The 17,500-nt window shown below is 48.8% G+C and overlaps 1 protein-coding gene across 1 annotated transcript in view; it reads left to right on the top strand.

Annotated features, from left to right (window-relative positions):
- The first annotated feature begins 599 nt into the window (after positions 1-599).
- LOC125043345 (MAP kinase-interacting serine/threonine-protein kinase 1-like) overlaps positions 600-17,500 on the top strand; it is a 308,463-nt gene continuing 291,562 nt past the window's right edge. Inside the window, 2 exon segments of the mRNA XM_047639432.1 lie at positions 600-650; positions 7,358-7,712. Coding sequence (XP_047495388.1) covers positions 615-650; positions 7,358-7,712 — 391 coding nt within the window. The 5' untranslated portion in view covers positions 600-614.

Below are 17,500 nucleotides of genomic sequence, written 5' to 3'. Positions count from 1 at the left end.
AAATTAATTTGGTATATTTTTACATACCATCTGGACGTAATATTAAATGTCCATGGAATGTTTATTTCGTCTGGCTGAAAAGATAAATACATCATAGTTATTATGCATGACACTTTTAACATCAGTAACAACAAAACGATGTTCGCTGCCATGCATTTAAAACGAGAATCACAATGCGTTATGTCATTTATCATTAAGCAAGGATCGCGACCCCGCCCCTTCCTCACTTCCAGAATCATTTAAATCCATTTCTCTAAATATATGATTTGGGTGTTATCTGTCTCCAGATGCGAGCAACGAAATCAGTGTTTCGCAGGAGTGAAGTCAGTGTAGTGTCACCTGGTCGCGGGTCAGCTTGAATTAGGATTTTCTTAATGTGAAAACGGACATGTTGCGTCATTCTATCGGGGTCTGGGTACGTAGTTCCCCATAGGACGTCACGATAACACAGGCTCTTCAAGCACGATCTCACTGTGATATTTATATGTGTGACCAACCTTGTGCGCTGTTTTCCCGAGTTGTCTCGCTCGAGGACATTACCCAAGTGCGAAAGAGACTTGGGACATCTGCCAGGCCGACCCCGTTAAAGAACCCTAGCAACCGGGTGCTGCAGAATGGAAGGGAAGAAAACCGACGCGTGGAAATATCAGGTAAATTCTGATCGTATTTTCTCCGTACTTTCGACTTGCCACGATGCCATTTTCACCAGGTGATCCAGGGAGGTTCTCCGGAATCCTTAGGACGTGACAATATAGCGATGCTATCATTGGAGTGGATGGCAAGACTCGAATGGTTTAGCGCAAGCCCAATGCTCTCTTTGGGAGAGTTACGGCGATCAGCTGGGCGTCGCATGCTGGGTTTTGTGAATGGCGCTTTGCTTTCGTAGACCTTTTAATGGGATAAGGAAGCCGTGCTGTGCCAAGATCGGCTTGTGAGGAGGTCTTGTCTAGTAATAATTTTCATTGTTAATCTGAACTGTTGCTACTCCCTTAAAGAACAAACGTTTTCTTTGATTTCATTTTCTTTCGAGTTCATTAGAGAAAATGTCCGTTCGGTAGTGGTATACTATTATAAAATGTTTTTTCCTGGTAAGGGCAGGGTGGCTCTGTACTTCTACATCGGTATATTTAATTTCTTTGGATGTTGTATTGTATATATGTAGTAGACATAGCAGTCATGTCAGTAATATAAATCGGGTCCTCGGTAATGACCTTTACACCGTCGCTTTTGTTATGAATGATGGAAATACTAGTAACCAACGACTATATGGTCATTACAGATAATTTTTAATATTAGTGACAGTAGTTGTGAAATAACTGTTAATCTCGCAATGACAGTTGTTTAGAATAAATGCAAAGCGAAGTACTGTGCCTCATCCGAGTTAAGAGATACAGGTGGCACAGGCATAGCTATAAGGAGAGGAAGATTGAACTTCTGTAAGCTGTCGTAATAATTATAGAAGAAATAGTAGTATTATGATTATTTTCAGTAGGGGTGATAGTAGTAACGGTAGTGGCAGCAGTAGTAGTTGTAGTAGTAGTTGTAATATTATTTTGATTATTATTGGTTGTAGTGGTAGTAGTAATGAATTGTACAATACTACTACTAGATGTCTTTTGTTGTATTTATATTAAGGAAAGTCTTTGATAAATGCCATATGATGTAGCGAGAAAAGAAGCTCTCTCTCTCTCTCTCTCTCTCTCTCTCTCTCTCTCTCTCTCTCTCTCTCTCTCTCCCTCCCTCCCCCCCTCCCCCCTCCCCCCCTCTCCCTCTCCCTCTCCCTCTCTCTCCCCCCCCTCTCCCTCTCCCTCTCCTTCTCCCTCTCCCTCTCCCTCTCCCTCCCTCCCCCCCTCCCCCCCCCCCCCTTTCCTCTCTCTCCCTCTCCCCCCCCCTCTCTCTCTCTCTCTCTCTCTCTCTTCTCTCTCTCTCTCTCTCTCTCTCTCTCTCTCTCTCTCTCCCCCCTCTTCCTCTCTCTCTCCCTCTCTCCCCCTCTCCCCCTCTCTCTCCCTCCCCCTTTCTCTCTCTCTCTCTTTCTCTCTCTCTCTCTCTCTCTCTCTCCTCTCTCTCTCTCTCTCCTCTCTCTCTCTCTCTCTCTCTCTCTCTCTCTCTCTCTCTCTCTCTCTCTCTCTCTCTCTCTCCCTTTCCCTCCCTCCCTCCCTCCCTCCCCCTCTCTCCCTCTCCCTCTCCCTCTCTCTCTCTCTCTCTCTCTCTCTCTCTCTCTCTCTCTCTCTGTCTCTCTCTCTCTGTCTCTCTGTCTCTCTCTCTCTCTCTCTCTCTCTCTCTCTCTCTCTCTCTCTCTCTCTCTCTCTCTCTCTCTCTCTCTCTCTCTCTCTCCCTCTCTATCTCTTTCTCATACACTTTTACACGCATCGTATCATCATCATCAGTCTCAATCCTTTACATGTAATAACGCAAATTCCACGAACTATACGTACAAATAGTCGAAAAGAAAAAGGTCACGATAATTAATTAAATGCTTGCGCATAGAAACCCCCGATGCGCTATCAGTTCATTTGCTTATAAATCGTATATTGAATTATCATCGTATCAGATATTGTTTAATGTAAATTTCTATTTTTTTTCATTGCAAATCTTTATATTTCAGGAGAAACATTTATTATCTCGTGGCGTTGTTATACCTTTAAATATTCATTAACAGTTAATGTTCCTAAAAAAAACCGTTTTGCAAATTATTTGGAACTCGTGTAATGAATTCCTTAAACATTTGAAGGAAATCTAATAATGTTATTTTTTATGCTTTTTATTATGAGGGAAGATGCGTGGGTAAGAGCAGAGAGAGGGGGGAAGGGAGGAAGGCGGTGTATGTGACCGAGAAAGGGAGAATTTGGTATAAACCATCTAAACCATTGTCACGACGCGCCTGTTATGAAATGGCAGCAGTGAAGCCGCCCAACAGTAGCGAAATGAAAAACCTAGGCCTATCGACCTTGTCATTAACAAGCGAAGCACTCCTACCACGAGAGAAAACATCCCACCCCTCATTTTAATACATAGTAGGTGCTACACTACGCCAACTTAACTAACAACACTAATAAGTCGTTCGCATCCTCGTTAGGTCGTTACACAGCGTAGTAAGAAACCCCCACGTGGATTTGTGGGTGTGAAATGTGTAAAAAGAATTTCGACTGCACACTCCCGCTAAGCCATTGAGCCATGCCGCTTGTGTAATCGTTTTTTTCCTCGCGAAAGTGTGTGGCAGTTTCCGATTTTTTTTTGCGTTTTCCCTTTGCATCGGTCGTTTTTGCATCGTTTGTTTGTTGTTTGTCGTTCATTTTCTGATGTTTATGTGTTTTCGTTTCGTGAGTTTATCTTTGCTTTTAATCACATCGCCGGGGGGAGAGAGCGACTGCTCATACGGGACAAGAACTGTGTTCCTGGCCTTCCGAGATGCCCGGTCTGCTTTCGGTGAGTTTTTATTTGTTAACTTGATGAAATAATAAAATAATCAGTCATTCTTGGAATGCAGATGTTCTTAGATATTTGCAGGTTATGTTATCGAAATTGCATTCTATAAAGCGAACAAATGTTGACGTTGTTTACAATTTATTTCTTGAATTTAGAACCCATCGTTCATATTTGTTCGTCTGTTGATTTATTTCAATTTAATTAATTAAAAATGTTAGGATCTTAAGACAATCGTTTAGCAGGGGTGGAACTTATCCATTATTACACCGCCATAAGCGATCGTCCAGGCCCCTGCACTCCGGCAAAAGACAATAAACCACCTCCGTTAGTCTATAGGACTGGCAAGATAGAGCTTGCATTGGGACCATATCTTTCTTAGATCACAAGGGTCCTCTGTGTGTCATATTATATCATGTCAGAAGAAATGATGAAGGTTTTTAGATTTAAGCTTTTCTAGTGGCGGTCACTGGAGTCACTGTAAATAATGGCATAAGTATCTGATTGCATCATTATCCTTCATATGCGCACATAAATTTTGCACAACAGTAATATTCATTTGGTTTCTTTAATAAGATAGTTCTGTTTCTTAGTCTTAGTAGCTTCGCACGATTTTACCCTGGACAGTCATATAATCATCCATTACTGACTGACTTGTGGCAATGAAATGTGTAATCCTAGAGTCTGTAGGTCTTCATACTTGCGGCGCTTCGGCAATGGCCAACAACCTTCCCTCTCTTACATTGGATATGTTACCGAGAGCGACGCTCTGAGGTAAAGGGAGCTGTACGCGGCTATCTTATAGAGCATAAGAAATAGTCATAAACGGCACTGGTACAGCTGCAGCCGCCTCATATTTACCGCGAGTTCTTAACGTCGCGTTTTTTAAAAGTGGCACGAAGTGCTAATAATGTTGGGGTATAGGGGGAAGTTGCCGCCTCGTTTGGGACTTTGTCTGGAGGATGCGTCGATCTCGGAAATGAATACCGGCGCATTCGCCAGAGACAAAGTCCCCAACTCCACGTCACAAAATTAATTAAACAATCAAAGTTGCTGTGACTGGGTATGCCCTTCGGCCACTGCCCGAGGGAGGGTTAATGCAATACCCCCCCCCCCCTCCCGGAAACGTATTCTCCTCGGTATGAACAGCAAGATACAGCTAAAACTCGGGAGCACCAAGCGGACCAAGGCTGTGAGCAGAGTTTTCCGCGATCTTTTTTTTTCTTTATTTGTGGCGTTACCATTCTTGTCTGCAGATTATTTATTGTGCCGAAGACTGCAACTTAATTACCCCAAGCTTAGTGCATCCATACCATAAAGATGAACTAACCATTATAGGACAATGCTCGAGTCCTCTTTTAATGCACATTCCACTGGTCTCACTTAAACTATGAAAGGGTAATATACCATTTTCTTGACACCAATAATATTAATAGTCACAAGGTACACTGACATATTAGTATGTTCACCTTTCATTGCATGACACTACCCAAACATCATATTCGTATGTTGTAGTATGCCCACATTCCTTGATGAGCTGGGCTGGAGCAGGTACTTGATTAAAGAGGGTATTGTATTCAAGATGAGAAACAAGATTATCGTGTGATGTAGGAGAGTTGATATAATGAGAGGTAAGCGAGTTATGATATTGATGAGTGAAAAGTCTACTACAAGACCTTATAGGTTCAGCAGAGGCATTTTCCAGTAGGGATTTCCTTGCTTCCATTGATGCACAGCATAAGTCTTTGGTAAGAAAGATATTCTTTTCCGTAGGCATATTTCAGAACCACCGAGATCCTGAAATGAGGGGTCATTTTGCTGATGTCAGGTGAAATAGTTTTGTCAAACAATAGTCCCTTCACTTGGTGTTATATCTGCTGTTTTTACTTCTTCGGTTACATCATTCAGTAGAATCTGATTGTCAGTATAGGCTAAGTACAGGGAGAGGTTACTTAGATGTTTTCATCACATGTTCCTCTAAGTGTAATTAAAGCTTACTGATAAATGTTTGATTGTTGCTTCAGTTGTCTTTATATATTTATGAAACTTTTTTTCCTGTTTTCAGTACTGTATCTCTACAATTTATATACGGTGAATTTCTCATGTAGATGGGACATCTCCATATCTTTGTGACTTGTGCCAGTTGTTACGGCTGTTTGGCATTACCTTCATAATGCTGGTGAATGAGCCTCTTCTTCGTCTTGTACAGGGATCAAAGAGCTCAAGGATTTACTAGGTATAAATCAAGGTTGCACTGGGGCATCAGCTGATGGTCTCTCTGATGTCTCCAAAGGATGAGATGACCCCCTCCTGATGACTAGTGTAATGCCTCAATGAGTGCTACAGTCCCATCAGTCCCCTTTTCCCTCTGAGTGAGGTATGACCATGCTTGCCACCAGGGATGGTACTGTACTGCCAAGACAACATGAGCCATCGGTTCACTATCAGACTTTTGGATGGAGATTGCCTCCATAACTATCAGGGTAGAAGGTTCCTCAAAAATGTAATCAGTACTTGGATCACATTACATATATCCATGCCAACCTGAAACTGCTCAATGTAGGCACTCCAATTTTCTCACATGTCTGAGATAACCTGTCCTTTTACTGAGCATGCTTTAGTCAATTATTAGGAGGGCTTAGAGTTCAGTTTTCCCAGGATATAGTAATGATAGTGAAGGTATTTAACTAAGAAATGAGTTTTTGACCTCCACAAGACTCCAGACATGAAACTGCTCAATGTAGGCACTCTAATTTTCTCACATGTCTGAGATAACCTGTCCTTTTACTGAGCATGCTTTAGTCAATTATTAGGAGGGCTTAGAGTTCAGTTTTCCCAGGATATAGTAATGATAGTGAAGGTATTTAACTAAGAAATGAGTTTTTGACCTCCACAAGACTCCAGACATGCTATTTCATAAATCTTTGGAATAGCACAGACCTGGAGGAGCCTATTCCTACCACTAGTATCCATTCCTGAACCATGGTCTTATTGTGGTGGTTTGTTCGCTAGTGCGTTATCGTCGACAGGAGCGGAGGCAGCACTATCCATCTTTTTTAGCAACTCTTATTTATGGTAGTGTGGAAGTCGGTACGTTTTGAAGAAGTAAGGGTAAATGTTCAGTAAGGACCACACAGATTGAGAAAATTTGAATTGACACAAAGAACATGTATAAAAGAAATTCTATCTTTACTTTTTCGTATTTATATTTTTATCAAGCTGCTATAGGTGACTCCATTTAATGGTTCTATATAAAACAGGTAGAAATATTATTTTTGTATAATTATTAATTTTTCATTGAATCTTACTGGTGCACTGTATTGGAGAAATAGAGTAGGGTTGAAGGAATCATGTGTTTGTAATAGAGGGGAAAGATAGTATTGGAGAAGTTTCGATGCTTTTTCGCGTACGGATTTAGACCAAACGAATTCATTTATTGAGAATGACCTTGTTTGCAGTCTGTTTACACTGTTAGTAAAGCACGACCTGTAATTATATATTCACGTACTTACATCAATATTCAAGAAGACCAGTACCACAAATAGTGGAAGAAAAGTTGATTTTATTAAATTGCTTTTTCGTATTAGCATTTCTTCCAGCAGATAATGGAAAAGGCAAAAAATATAAGTATTGTGTGTACATCAGCTTCTGCTTAAAATAGAGTAAATATTCCTCAGTAATCTATACAAAGATTTTCTTTATATATTACGAGAAACCTCAGTGTATGATTTAATAGTTCGTTGTTTTTCATAGTGTATAATGTAAATATTTAGGAACGTCTCCTTTTTATGCAAGAGGAACTGGCAGTACCAAAGCTCGTTCTGCCGTATTCTTGTATTCTTGCTAGCATTTTTTCATCATAGAATCGCCTTGAATTAGAAAAAAAAAAGTTTTTATACATTTAAAGTAACCATTAATCTCTCTTCTTTCCCAGTGCGGCATGGAGGGAGTGGCTCCGAATGAGTACGCGGGCGCCAAGGGTACCAGTGCACAGTACATGGGCATGGGCGTACGGGCGAATGGGCGTTTATCCAAGGGGGCGTGCAAGGAGGACCTACACGTGGTAGCGCCTCCAGATGACGAGGACATTAGCCTCAAGAGTCTGGCATCACTCCTGAAGGACTACCGACCTGAGGATCACGACGTGGAAGACTGCGGCGCGGGCGTCATGTGGACGGACCTTACGGAGCCTGATGCCGTGGCCGCTGCGGAAGGCGGGGCGGAAGGAGCGGGCGCTGCAGGTGCTCTGGCCGTCCGCTTCGCCGAGGACGACGTCGGCGGCGATAAAGGTGAGTAGTGAAGGCGTGTTCTATTTTTTGTTGTTATTTTCATGTGCGATAGAGTGTTGCACACGTTTTTTTTTTTTCTTCATGGGGAAGGTAGCGAGCCATAAGTTTAAGAAGGATTAGATGGATTAGATGTCGGATGTGGGAAAGAAATTAAAATTAGAAAACGCCCCCACCTACTCCCACACACATGTATATGCGCGCGCGCGCACACACACACACACACACACACACACACACACACACACACAGGGCATAAGGAGAGGGGGGGCAGGGGCATAAGGAGAGCGGGGACAGGGCATAAGGAGAGCGGGGACAGGGCATAAGGGAGAGCGGGGACAGGGGCATAAGGGAGAAGGGGGGCAGGGGCATAAGGGAGAGGGGGGCAGGGGCATAAGGAGAGCGGGGACAGGGCATAAGGGAGAGAGGGGCAGTGGCATAAGGGAGAGCGGGGACAGGGCATAAGGAGAGCGGGGACAGGGCATAAGGAGAGCGGGGACAGGGGCATAAGGGAGAAGGGGGGCAGGGGCATAAGGAGAGCGGGGACAGGGCATAAGGAGAGCGGGGACAGGGCATAAGGGAGAAGGGGGGCAGGGGCATAAGGGAGAAGGGGGGCAGGGGCATAAGGGAGAGAGGGGCAGTGGCATAAGGGAGAGCGGGGGCAGGGGCATAAGGAGAGCGGGGACAGGGCATAAGGGAGAGAGGGGCAGTGGCATAAGGGAGAGCGGGGACAGGGCATAAGGAGAGCGGGGACAGGGCATAAGGAGAGCGGGGACAGGGCATAAGGAGAGCGGGGACAGGGCATAAGGGAGAGAGGGGCAGTGGCATAAGGGAGAGCGGGGACAGGGCATAAGGAGAGCGGGGACAGGGCATAAGGGAGAAGGGGGGCAGGGGCATAAGGAGAGCGGGGACAGGGCATAAGGAGAGCGGGGACAGGGCATAAGGGAGAGAGGGGCAGTGGCATAAGGGAGAGGGGGGCAGGGGCATAAGGAGAGCGGGGACAGGGGCATAAGGAGAGCGGGGACAGGGCATAAGGAGAGGGGGGGCAGGGGCATAAGGAGAGCGGGGACAGGGCATAAGGAGAGCGGGGACAGGGCATAAGGGAGAGCGGGGGCAGGGGCATAAGGAGAGCGGGGACAGGGCATAAGGAGAGCGGGGACAGGGCATAAGGAGAGCGGGGACAGGGCATAAGGAGAGCGGGGACAGGGCATAAGGGAGAAGGGGGGCAGGGGCATAAGGAGAGCGGGGACAGGGGCATAAGGAGAGGGGGGGCAGGGGCATAAGGAGAGCGGGGACAGGGGCATAAGGAGAGGGGGGGCAGGGGCATAAGGAGAGGGGGGGCAGGGGCATAAGGAGAGCGGGGACAGGGGCATAAGGAGAGGGGGGGCAGGGGCATAAGGAGAGCGGGGACAGGGGCATAAGGAGAGCGGGGACAGGGCATAAGGAGAGGGGGGGCAGGGGCATAAGGAGAGCGGGGACAGGGCATAAGGAGAGCGGGGACAGGGCATAAGGGAGAGCGGGGGCAGGGGCATAAGGAGAGCGGGGACAGGGCATAAGGGAGAGCGGGGGCAGGGGCATAAGGAGAGGGGGGGCAGGGGCATAAGGGAGAGCGGGGGCAGGGGCATAAGGGAGAGCGGGGGCAGGGGCATAAGGAGAGGGGGGGCAGGGGCATAAGGAGAGGGGGGGCAGGGGCATAAGGGAGAGAGGGGCAGTGGCATAAGGGAGAGCGGGGACAGGGCATAAGGGAGAAGGGGGGCAGGGGCATAAGGGAGAGAGGGGCAGTGGCATAAGGGAGAGGGGGGCAGGGGCATAAGGGAGAGAGGGGCAGTGGCATAAGGGAGAGCGGGGACAGGGCATAAGGAGAGCGGGGACAGGGCATAAGGGAGAGCGGGGACAGGGCATAAGGAGAGCGGGGACAGGGCATAAGGAGAGCGGGGACAGGGCATAAGGAGAGCGGGGACAGGGCATAAGGGAGAGCGGGGACAGGGCATAAGGGAGAGCGGGGACAGGGCATAAGGGAGAGAGGGGCAGTGGCATAAGGGAGAGGGGGGCAGGGGCATAAGGGAGAGAGGGGCAGTGGCATAAGGGAGAGCGGGGACAGGGCATAAGGGAGAGCGGGGACAGGGCATAAGGAGAGCGGGGACAGGGGCATAAGGAGAGCGGGGACAGGGCATAAGGAGAGGGGGGGCAGGGGCATAAGGAGAGGGGGGGCAGGGGCATAAGGAGAGGGGGGGCAGGGGCATAAGGGAGAGAGGGGCAGTGGCATAAGGGAGAGAGGGGCAGTGGCATAAGGGAGAGCGGGGACAGGGCATAAGGAGAGCGGGGACAGGGCATAAGGAGAGCGGGGACAGGGGCATAAGGGAGAGCGGGGACAGGGCATAAGGAGAGCGGGGACAGGGCATAAGGAGAGCGGGGACAGGGCATAAGGAGAGCGGGGACAGGGCATAAGGAGAGCGGGGACAGGGCATAAGGAGAGCGGGGACAGGGCATAAGGGAGAGAGGGGCAGTGGCATAAGGGAGAGCGGGGACAGGGCATAAGGAGAGCGGGGACAGGGGCATAAGGGAGAGCGGGGACAGGGCATAAGGAGAGCGGGGACAGGGCATAAGGAGAGCGGGGACAGGGCATAAGGGAGAGAGGGGCAGTGGCATAAGGGAGAGCGGGGACAGGGCATAAGGGAGAGCGGACAGGGGCATAAGGGAGAGGGGGGGCAGGGGCATAAGGGAGAGGGGGGACAGGGGCATAAGGGAGAGGGGGGACAGTGGCATAAGGGAGAGGGGGGCAGGGGCATAAGGGAGAGGGGGGGCAGGGGCATAAGGGAGAGGGGGGGCAGGGGCATAAGGGAGAGAGGGGCAGTGGCATAAGGGAGAGAGGGGCAGTGGCATAAGGGAGAGGGGGGGCAGGGCATAAGGAGAGGGGGGGCAGGGGCATAAGGGAGAGGGGGGGCAGGGGCATAAGGGAGAGGGGGGGCAGGGGCATAAGGGAGAGGGGGGGCAGGGGCATAAGGGAGAGCGGGGACAGGGGCATAAGGGAGAGGGGGGGCAGGGGCATAAGGGAGAGAGGGGGCAGGGGCATAAGGGAGAAGGGGGGCAGGGGCATAAGGAGAGGGGGGGCAGGGGCATAAGGAGAGCGGGGACAGGGCATAAGGAGAGGGGGGGCAGGGGCATAAGGGAGAGAGGGGCAGTGGCATAAGGGAGAGCGGGGACAGGGCATAAGGAGAGGGGGGGCAGGGGCATAAGGGAGAGGGGGGACAGGGGCATAAGGGAGAGGGGGGGCAGGCAAAAGGGGAAGGGGGGACAGGGCATAAGGGAGAGGGGGACAGGGGCAAAAGGGGAGAGCGGGACAGGGGCATAAGGGAGAGGGGGGACAGGGCAAAAGGGGAGAGCGGGACAGGGCATAAGGGAGAGCGGGGACAGGGGCATAAGGGAGAGCGGGGACAGGGGCATAAGGGAGAGCGGGGACAGGGGCAAAAAGGGGAGAGAGGGGCAGTGGCATAAGGGAGAGGGGGGGCAGGGGCATAAGGGAGAGCGGGGACAGGGGCATAAGGGAGAGCGGGGACAGGGGCATAAGGGAGAGAGGGCAGTGGCAAAAGGGGAGAGCGGGGCAGGGCATAAGGGAGAAGGGGGCAGGCATAAGGGAGAGCGGGGCAGGGGCATAAGGGAGAGAGGGGCAGTGGCATAAGGGAGAGCGGGGCAGGGCATAAGGGAGAGGGACAGGTAAAAAGGGGGGGTTTTTTAGGGGTCAGACACAAGGGGGGAGAAGCGCACTGAGCAGGACTCGCAAGAGGTGCAAACAAGTGGGTGAGGTGAAAAAGGGATGTGGGGAGGGGGTAGTTGGCAGAGAGGGTAGAAGGGGGGGGGAGTGGGTGAGGAGGAAAGGATTGCCAGGAGGGGAGAGTGGGTGAGGGTAAAGGGAGGGTTGGGAGGGGGGTGGGGGAGCGTAGGTGGCAGAGCGGGTGAAAGGGGGAGGTGGCGGAAGGGGGGAAGGGGGGGTAGTATCCACTTGTCGGCAATGGGGTTGGATTCGTTAGGTTAGTTGCCCGGCGGAGATTGCTGCTGATGTTGCTGCTGCAGTTGGTGTGGAAATGCTTGTGATCTGTCGAATGGTTGTTCATATATGTTATATCTTTACGATTATTTCTGTAATTAATCCTATTTGTTAGTATTACTATTACTACCACTACCACACCTATTATTTACTGCTGTTACTACTATTATTATTACTACTTCTATTAATACCACCAATACAACTATTCCTACTGTTACTACTACTACTACTACTACTATTACTATTACTATTACTATTACTATTACTTGTTCGTGTCGTGATTCAGTATTGACTGCTGTTGTAGATTTAATTAGTTTTTATGTTGATTTCCGTGTTTTTTGTTTTTTTTGCACTGTATAAATCTTGTCAACATTAACGAAAAAGCTCACTCACACACTGATTATTAATCTAGAATATTTTTTAAGCAACGAATTTTCTTGTTTACTTTTGTACGTGTGCTTACTTAGTATACTTAATTTTTCCCTCCCACCTTTTCAGTATATGCTTTCCCGTGTATTTTTTTCCTTTTCTTTTCTTTCTCATTTTCCTTTTTGGTTTATTCTCACGTTTTTCTCTTTATGTTGCAATCAGCTTTTTCTTTATATCCTCTCTTTCACACTTTTCGTCCTTCCATTTCTCCCGCTTATTTTTCTTTAATTTTCCCCTATCCCCATTTTTTTTTTTTTTTTTTTTTTTTATCTCTGTCTAGTGTGTTCTTTCTCCTATTTTTCTTTTATTTTTCTCTCCTCCTCTTTATCCTTTCCTTTTCGTCTTTCCGCCCTTTTTCTCCTTTTCAGTTCTGTTTCCCCTTCTCCCACTCCCCTACCCCACTTTATCTCTTTTCTTGATCTCCCTCCCCTACCTGTCTCTCTCCTCCCCGTCTCCTCCTTTCTCTCTTACTCCACTTCCATCTCCCTCTCTTCCTCCACTTCCATCTCCCTCTCTTCCTCCACTTCCATCTCCCTCTCTTCCTCCACTTCCATCTCCCTCTCTTCCTCCACTTCCATCTCCCTCTCTTCTTCCATCCTCTCCCTATCCCTCTCCACCTGGTCCCAGTCTGTAATGATGTGGCGAGTTCGTGTTCCTCTCTGAATGGCACTGGTTTGGATCTTGAGTTAAAGTTGTAGTTTCTAGACTTTATTAACATGGGAGTATGGTAGCTGGAGTACAGAGGACAGGCCTGGCAGAGGCGTCCAGGCAGGAGCGTCTTGCCATACCCGCGAGGGCGAGCGGTCTGTGTGAGCTTGAGGTGTTGACCGAGCCAATGCTGAGGGCAGTGTAACTTTTTGAAGTGATCACAGGTTTTTGTACGATATAGTTTGAAAATGTCACTAAACATAAGAAAATAGGAAACATTAATCTTTAGTAGGAGTGTTAGTGCAGACTGTTTTATGGCAGTCGTAGGTTCCTGTAGTCATATGTTTGGACGGGCACACTGGGTATGTCAGTACAATTAAATCGTGAACATTTGATAACTACAGTATCGCCAATAATAATGATTACAAACCTCGTGATTCAGAATAAGCATTTTCTAACAAACATTGAGTATAATCAAAATAAGTTGACATGTAGTTATAAAATGACCGGCGGTAAGGGTCGGTATTGCTTGCTCAGTGGGCACTTGTTATTTTTGTTCCGTTCTGGGCGCAGGTCAACGTTGGTATCCGCGATAACTAGTAGATTTCTGTGTATCGTGGGAAGTCGAGGGAGAAGAGAGGGGAGAGGTTATTAAACAGTCGTCCACCTCCTCCTCCCTCTTCTCCACCACCTACTCATACCTCTCCTCCACCACCTCCTCATACCTCTCCTCCACCTCCTCCTCATACCTCTCCTCCACCTCCTCCTCATACCTCCCTCCACCACCTCTCAAACCTCCCTCCACACCTCATACCTCTTTCCCCCCACCACCTCCTCCCTACCTCTCCTCCACCACCTCCTCATACCTCTCCCTTTCCCCCACCTCCTCATACCTTCCTCCACCACCTCCTCATAAACCCCTCCCCACCACCTCCTCATACCCTCCCACCCCCTCCTCATACCTCCCTCCACCACCACTCATACTCTCCTCCACCACCTACTCATATCTCTCTCCACCACCTCCTCATACCTCTCCTCCACCACCTCCTCATACCTCTCCTCCACCACCTCATACCTCTCCTCCACCACCTCCTCATACCTCTCCTCCACCACCTCCTCATACCTCTCCTCCACCACCTCCTCATACCTCTCCTCCACCACCTCCTCATACCTCTCCTCCACCACCTCCTCATACCTCTCCTCCACCACCTCCTCATACCTCTCCTCCACCACCTCCTCATACCTCTCCTCCACCACCTCCTCATACCTCTCCTCCACCACCTCCTCATACCTCTCCTCCACCTCCTCCTCATACCTCTCCTCCACCACCTACTCATACCTCTCCTCCACCACCTACTCATATCTCTCCTCCACCACCTACTCTTACCTCTCCTCCACCACCTACTCATACCTCTCCTCCACCACCTACTCATACCTTCTCCTCCACCACCTACTCATACCTCTCCTCCACCACCTACTCATACCTCTCCTCCACCACCTACTCATACCTCTCCTCCACCACCTACTCATACCTCTCCTCCACCACCTCCTCATACCTCTCCTCCACCACCTCCTCATACCTCTCCTCCACCACCTCCTCATACCTCTCCTCCACCACCTCCTCATACTTCTTTCTCCTCCACCACCTCCTCATACTTCTTTCTCCTCCACCACCTCCTCATACTTCTTTCTCCTCCACCACCTCCTCATACTTCTTTCTCCTCCACCACCTCCTCATACTTCTTTCTCCTCCACCACCTCCTCATACTTCTTTCTCCTCCACCACCCTCCTCATACTTCTTTCTCCTCCACCACCTCCTCATACTTCTTTCTCCTCCACCACCTCCTCATACTTCTTTCTCCTCCACCACCTCCTCATACTTCTTTCTCCACCACCTCCTCATACTTCTTTCTCCACCACCTCCTCATACTTCTTTCTCCTCCACCACCTCCTCATACTTCTTTCTCCTCCACCACCTCCTCATACTTCTTTCTCCTCCACCACCTCCTCATACTTCTTTCTCCTCCACCACCTCCTCATACTTCTTTCTCCTCCACCACCTCCTCATACTTCTTTCTCCCTACCACCAACCTCCGCATACTTCTTTCTCCTCGCCCACCTCCTCATACTTCTTTCTCCTCCACCTTCTACTCATACGTTCCTTTCCTCCTCCCAACCTCCTCAACTTTCTTCTCTCACACCTCCTCATGCTTCTTATCTCCTCCACCACCTCCTCATACTTCTTTCTCCTCCACCACCATCCTCCATACCTCTTTCTCCTCCACCACCTCCTCATACCTCTTGCTCCTCAACCACCTCCTCATAACCTCTTTCTCCTCACCACATCCTCATACCTCTTTCTCCTCCAACCACCTTCCTCATAACCTCTTTCTCCTCCAACACCTCCTATTACCTCTGTTCCCTCCACGCACCGACGCGAGCGAGACGCGCGTCTTTCTCCTCCACCACCTCCTCAACCTCCTTTCTCCTCCACCACCTCCTCATACCTCTTTCCCTCCACCAACCTCCTCATACCCTCTTTCTCCTCCACTCCCCAACCTCATACCTCTTTCACACCTCCTCCAACTCTTCCTCATACCTCTTTCTCCTCCACCACCTCCTCATACCTCTTTCTCCTCCACCACCACCTCATACCTTCTTTTCTCCGCCACCACCTCCTCATACCTTCTCCTCCACCACCTCCTCATACTTCTTTCTCCTCCACCACCTCCTCATACTTCTTTCTCCTCCACCACCTCCTCATACTTCTTTCTCCTCCACCACCTCCTCATACTTCTTTCTCCTCCACCACCTCCTCATACTTCTTTCTCCTCCACCACCTCCTCATACTTCTTTCTCCTCCACCACCTCCTCATACTTCTTTCTCCTCCACCACCTCCTCATACTTCTTTCTCCTCCACCACCTCCTCATACTTCTTTCTCCTCCACCACCTCCTCATACTTCTTTCTCCTCCACCACCTCCTCATACTTCTTTCTCCTCCACCACCTCCTCATACTTCTTTCTCCTCCACCACCTCCTCATACTTCTTTCTCCTCCACCACCTCCTCATACTTCTTTCTCCTCCACCACCTCCTCATACTTCTTTCTCCTCCACCACCTCCTCATACTTCTTTCTCCTCCACCACCTCCTCATACTTCTTTATATTTATATATTTTTTTTCTTTGCTGCGAATGAAAAGTTCTTCCCCATTTGCTCGTAAATTCAATCGTAAGCATACACACACACAGACACACTCACGCTCTTACTCTCTCAAACATACGCTTACATTCTACTCATTCTCATTCTCTCTTACTATCACACTCACTCTCACTATCTCACTCACTCTAACTATCTCACTCACTCTAACTATCTCACTCACTCTAACTATCTCACTCACTCTAACTATCTCACTCACTCTAACTATCTCACTCACTCTAACTATCTCACTCACTCTAACTATCTCACTCACTCTAACTATCTCACTCACTCTAACTATCTCACTCACTCTAACTATCTCACTCACTCTAACTATCTCACTCACTCACTATCTCACTCACTCACTATCTCACTCACTCACTATCTCACTCACTCTCACTCACTCACTATCTCACTCACTCTCACTCACTCTCACTCACTCTCACTCACTCACTCTCACTCAGTAACACGCTTACACTCGTACCCATTCACTATCCCACAAATACTCTATTTTTATTCTTACTCCCAGTTTACGCAAACACATAGATTTGACAGTGATCTGCTTCTTGTATACATCTTGCATTCGACAGTGACATCATTAGCAGATTTTCCCGCGGTAAACATTTTTTTTTTTTTTTTTAATTCGAGAGAAGGAAGTGGGTTAAGTGGCTAAATATTTAGACAAAGAGTACGAGAAGAAAAGAAAAGAAAAAGAGAAAGAAAAAGAAAAAGAAAATACGGAGGCCGATGTAAACGTGTTTGACCTAGGCGCCAACTTCAAATACTGGGTCACGTTTTTTGCTTGTCTCTGCTTGTGTTTTGCTTGAATTGTTTGTGGGTTTTTTGTTTGCTTGTTTGTTTGGTGTAAGCTCGTGTTGTTTTATAAAGTAGGTGTCGAGTTTAACGAGGGGAAAGGTGTGAGGGTAATGTTCCTCATCCTTATCGGTCAGTTCGATAATTTTTTTACGTCCTGAAGTAAGGGCGGGAGAGCGCGGGAGAGAGAGAGGGGTGGTCTGAATCTAGGACAACCTTGGTATCTCTCCCTCTCTCTCTCTCTCTCCCTCTTCTTCCCCCTCCCTCTTCTTGCCCCTCCCTCTTCTTGCCCTCCCTCTTCTTCCCCCTCCCTCTTCTTCCCCCCACCCTCCCTCTTCTTCCCCCCACCCTCCCTCTTCTTCCCCCCACCCTCCCTCTTCTTCCCCCCACCCACCCTCTTCTTCCCCCCACCCTCCCTCTTCTTCCCCCCACCCTCCCTCTTCTTCCCCCCACCCTCCCTCTTCTTCCCCCCACCCTCCCTCTTCTTCCCCCACCCTCCCTCTTCTTCCCCCCACCCTCCCTCTTCTTCCCCCCACCCTCCCTCTTCTTCCCCCCACCCTCCCTCTTCTTCCCCCCACCCTCCCTCTTCTTCCCCCACCCTCCCTCTTCTTCCCCCCACCCTCCCTCTTCTTCCCCCCACCCTCCCTCCTTCTTCCC

The sequence above is a fragment of the Penaeus chinensis genome, chromosome 3 (genome assembly GCF_019202785.1).
Source record: "Penaeus chinensis breed Huanghai No. 1 chromosome 3, ASM1920278v2, whole genome shotgun sequence".
NCBI lineage: Eukaryota > Metazoa > Arthropoda > Malacostraca > Decapoda > Penaeidae > Penaeus > Penaeus chinensis.
This window is presented reverse-complemented; position numbering and strand designations above follow the sequence as displayed.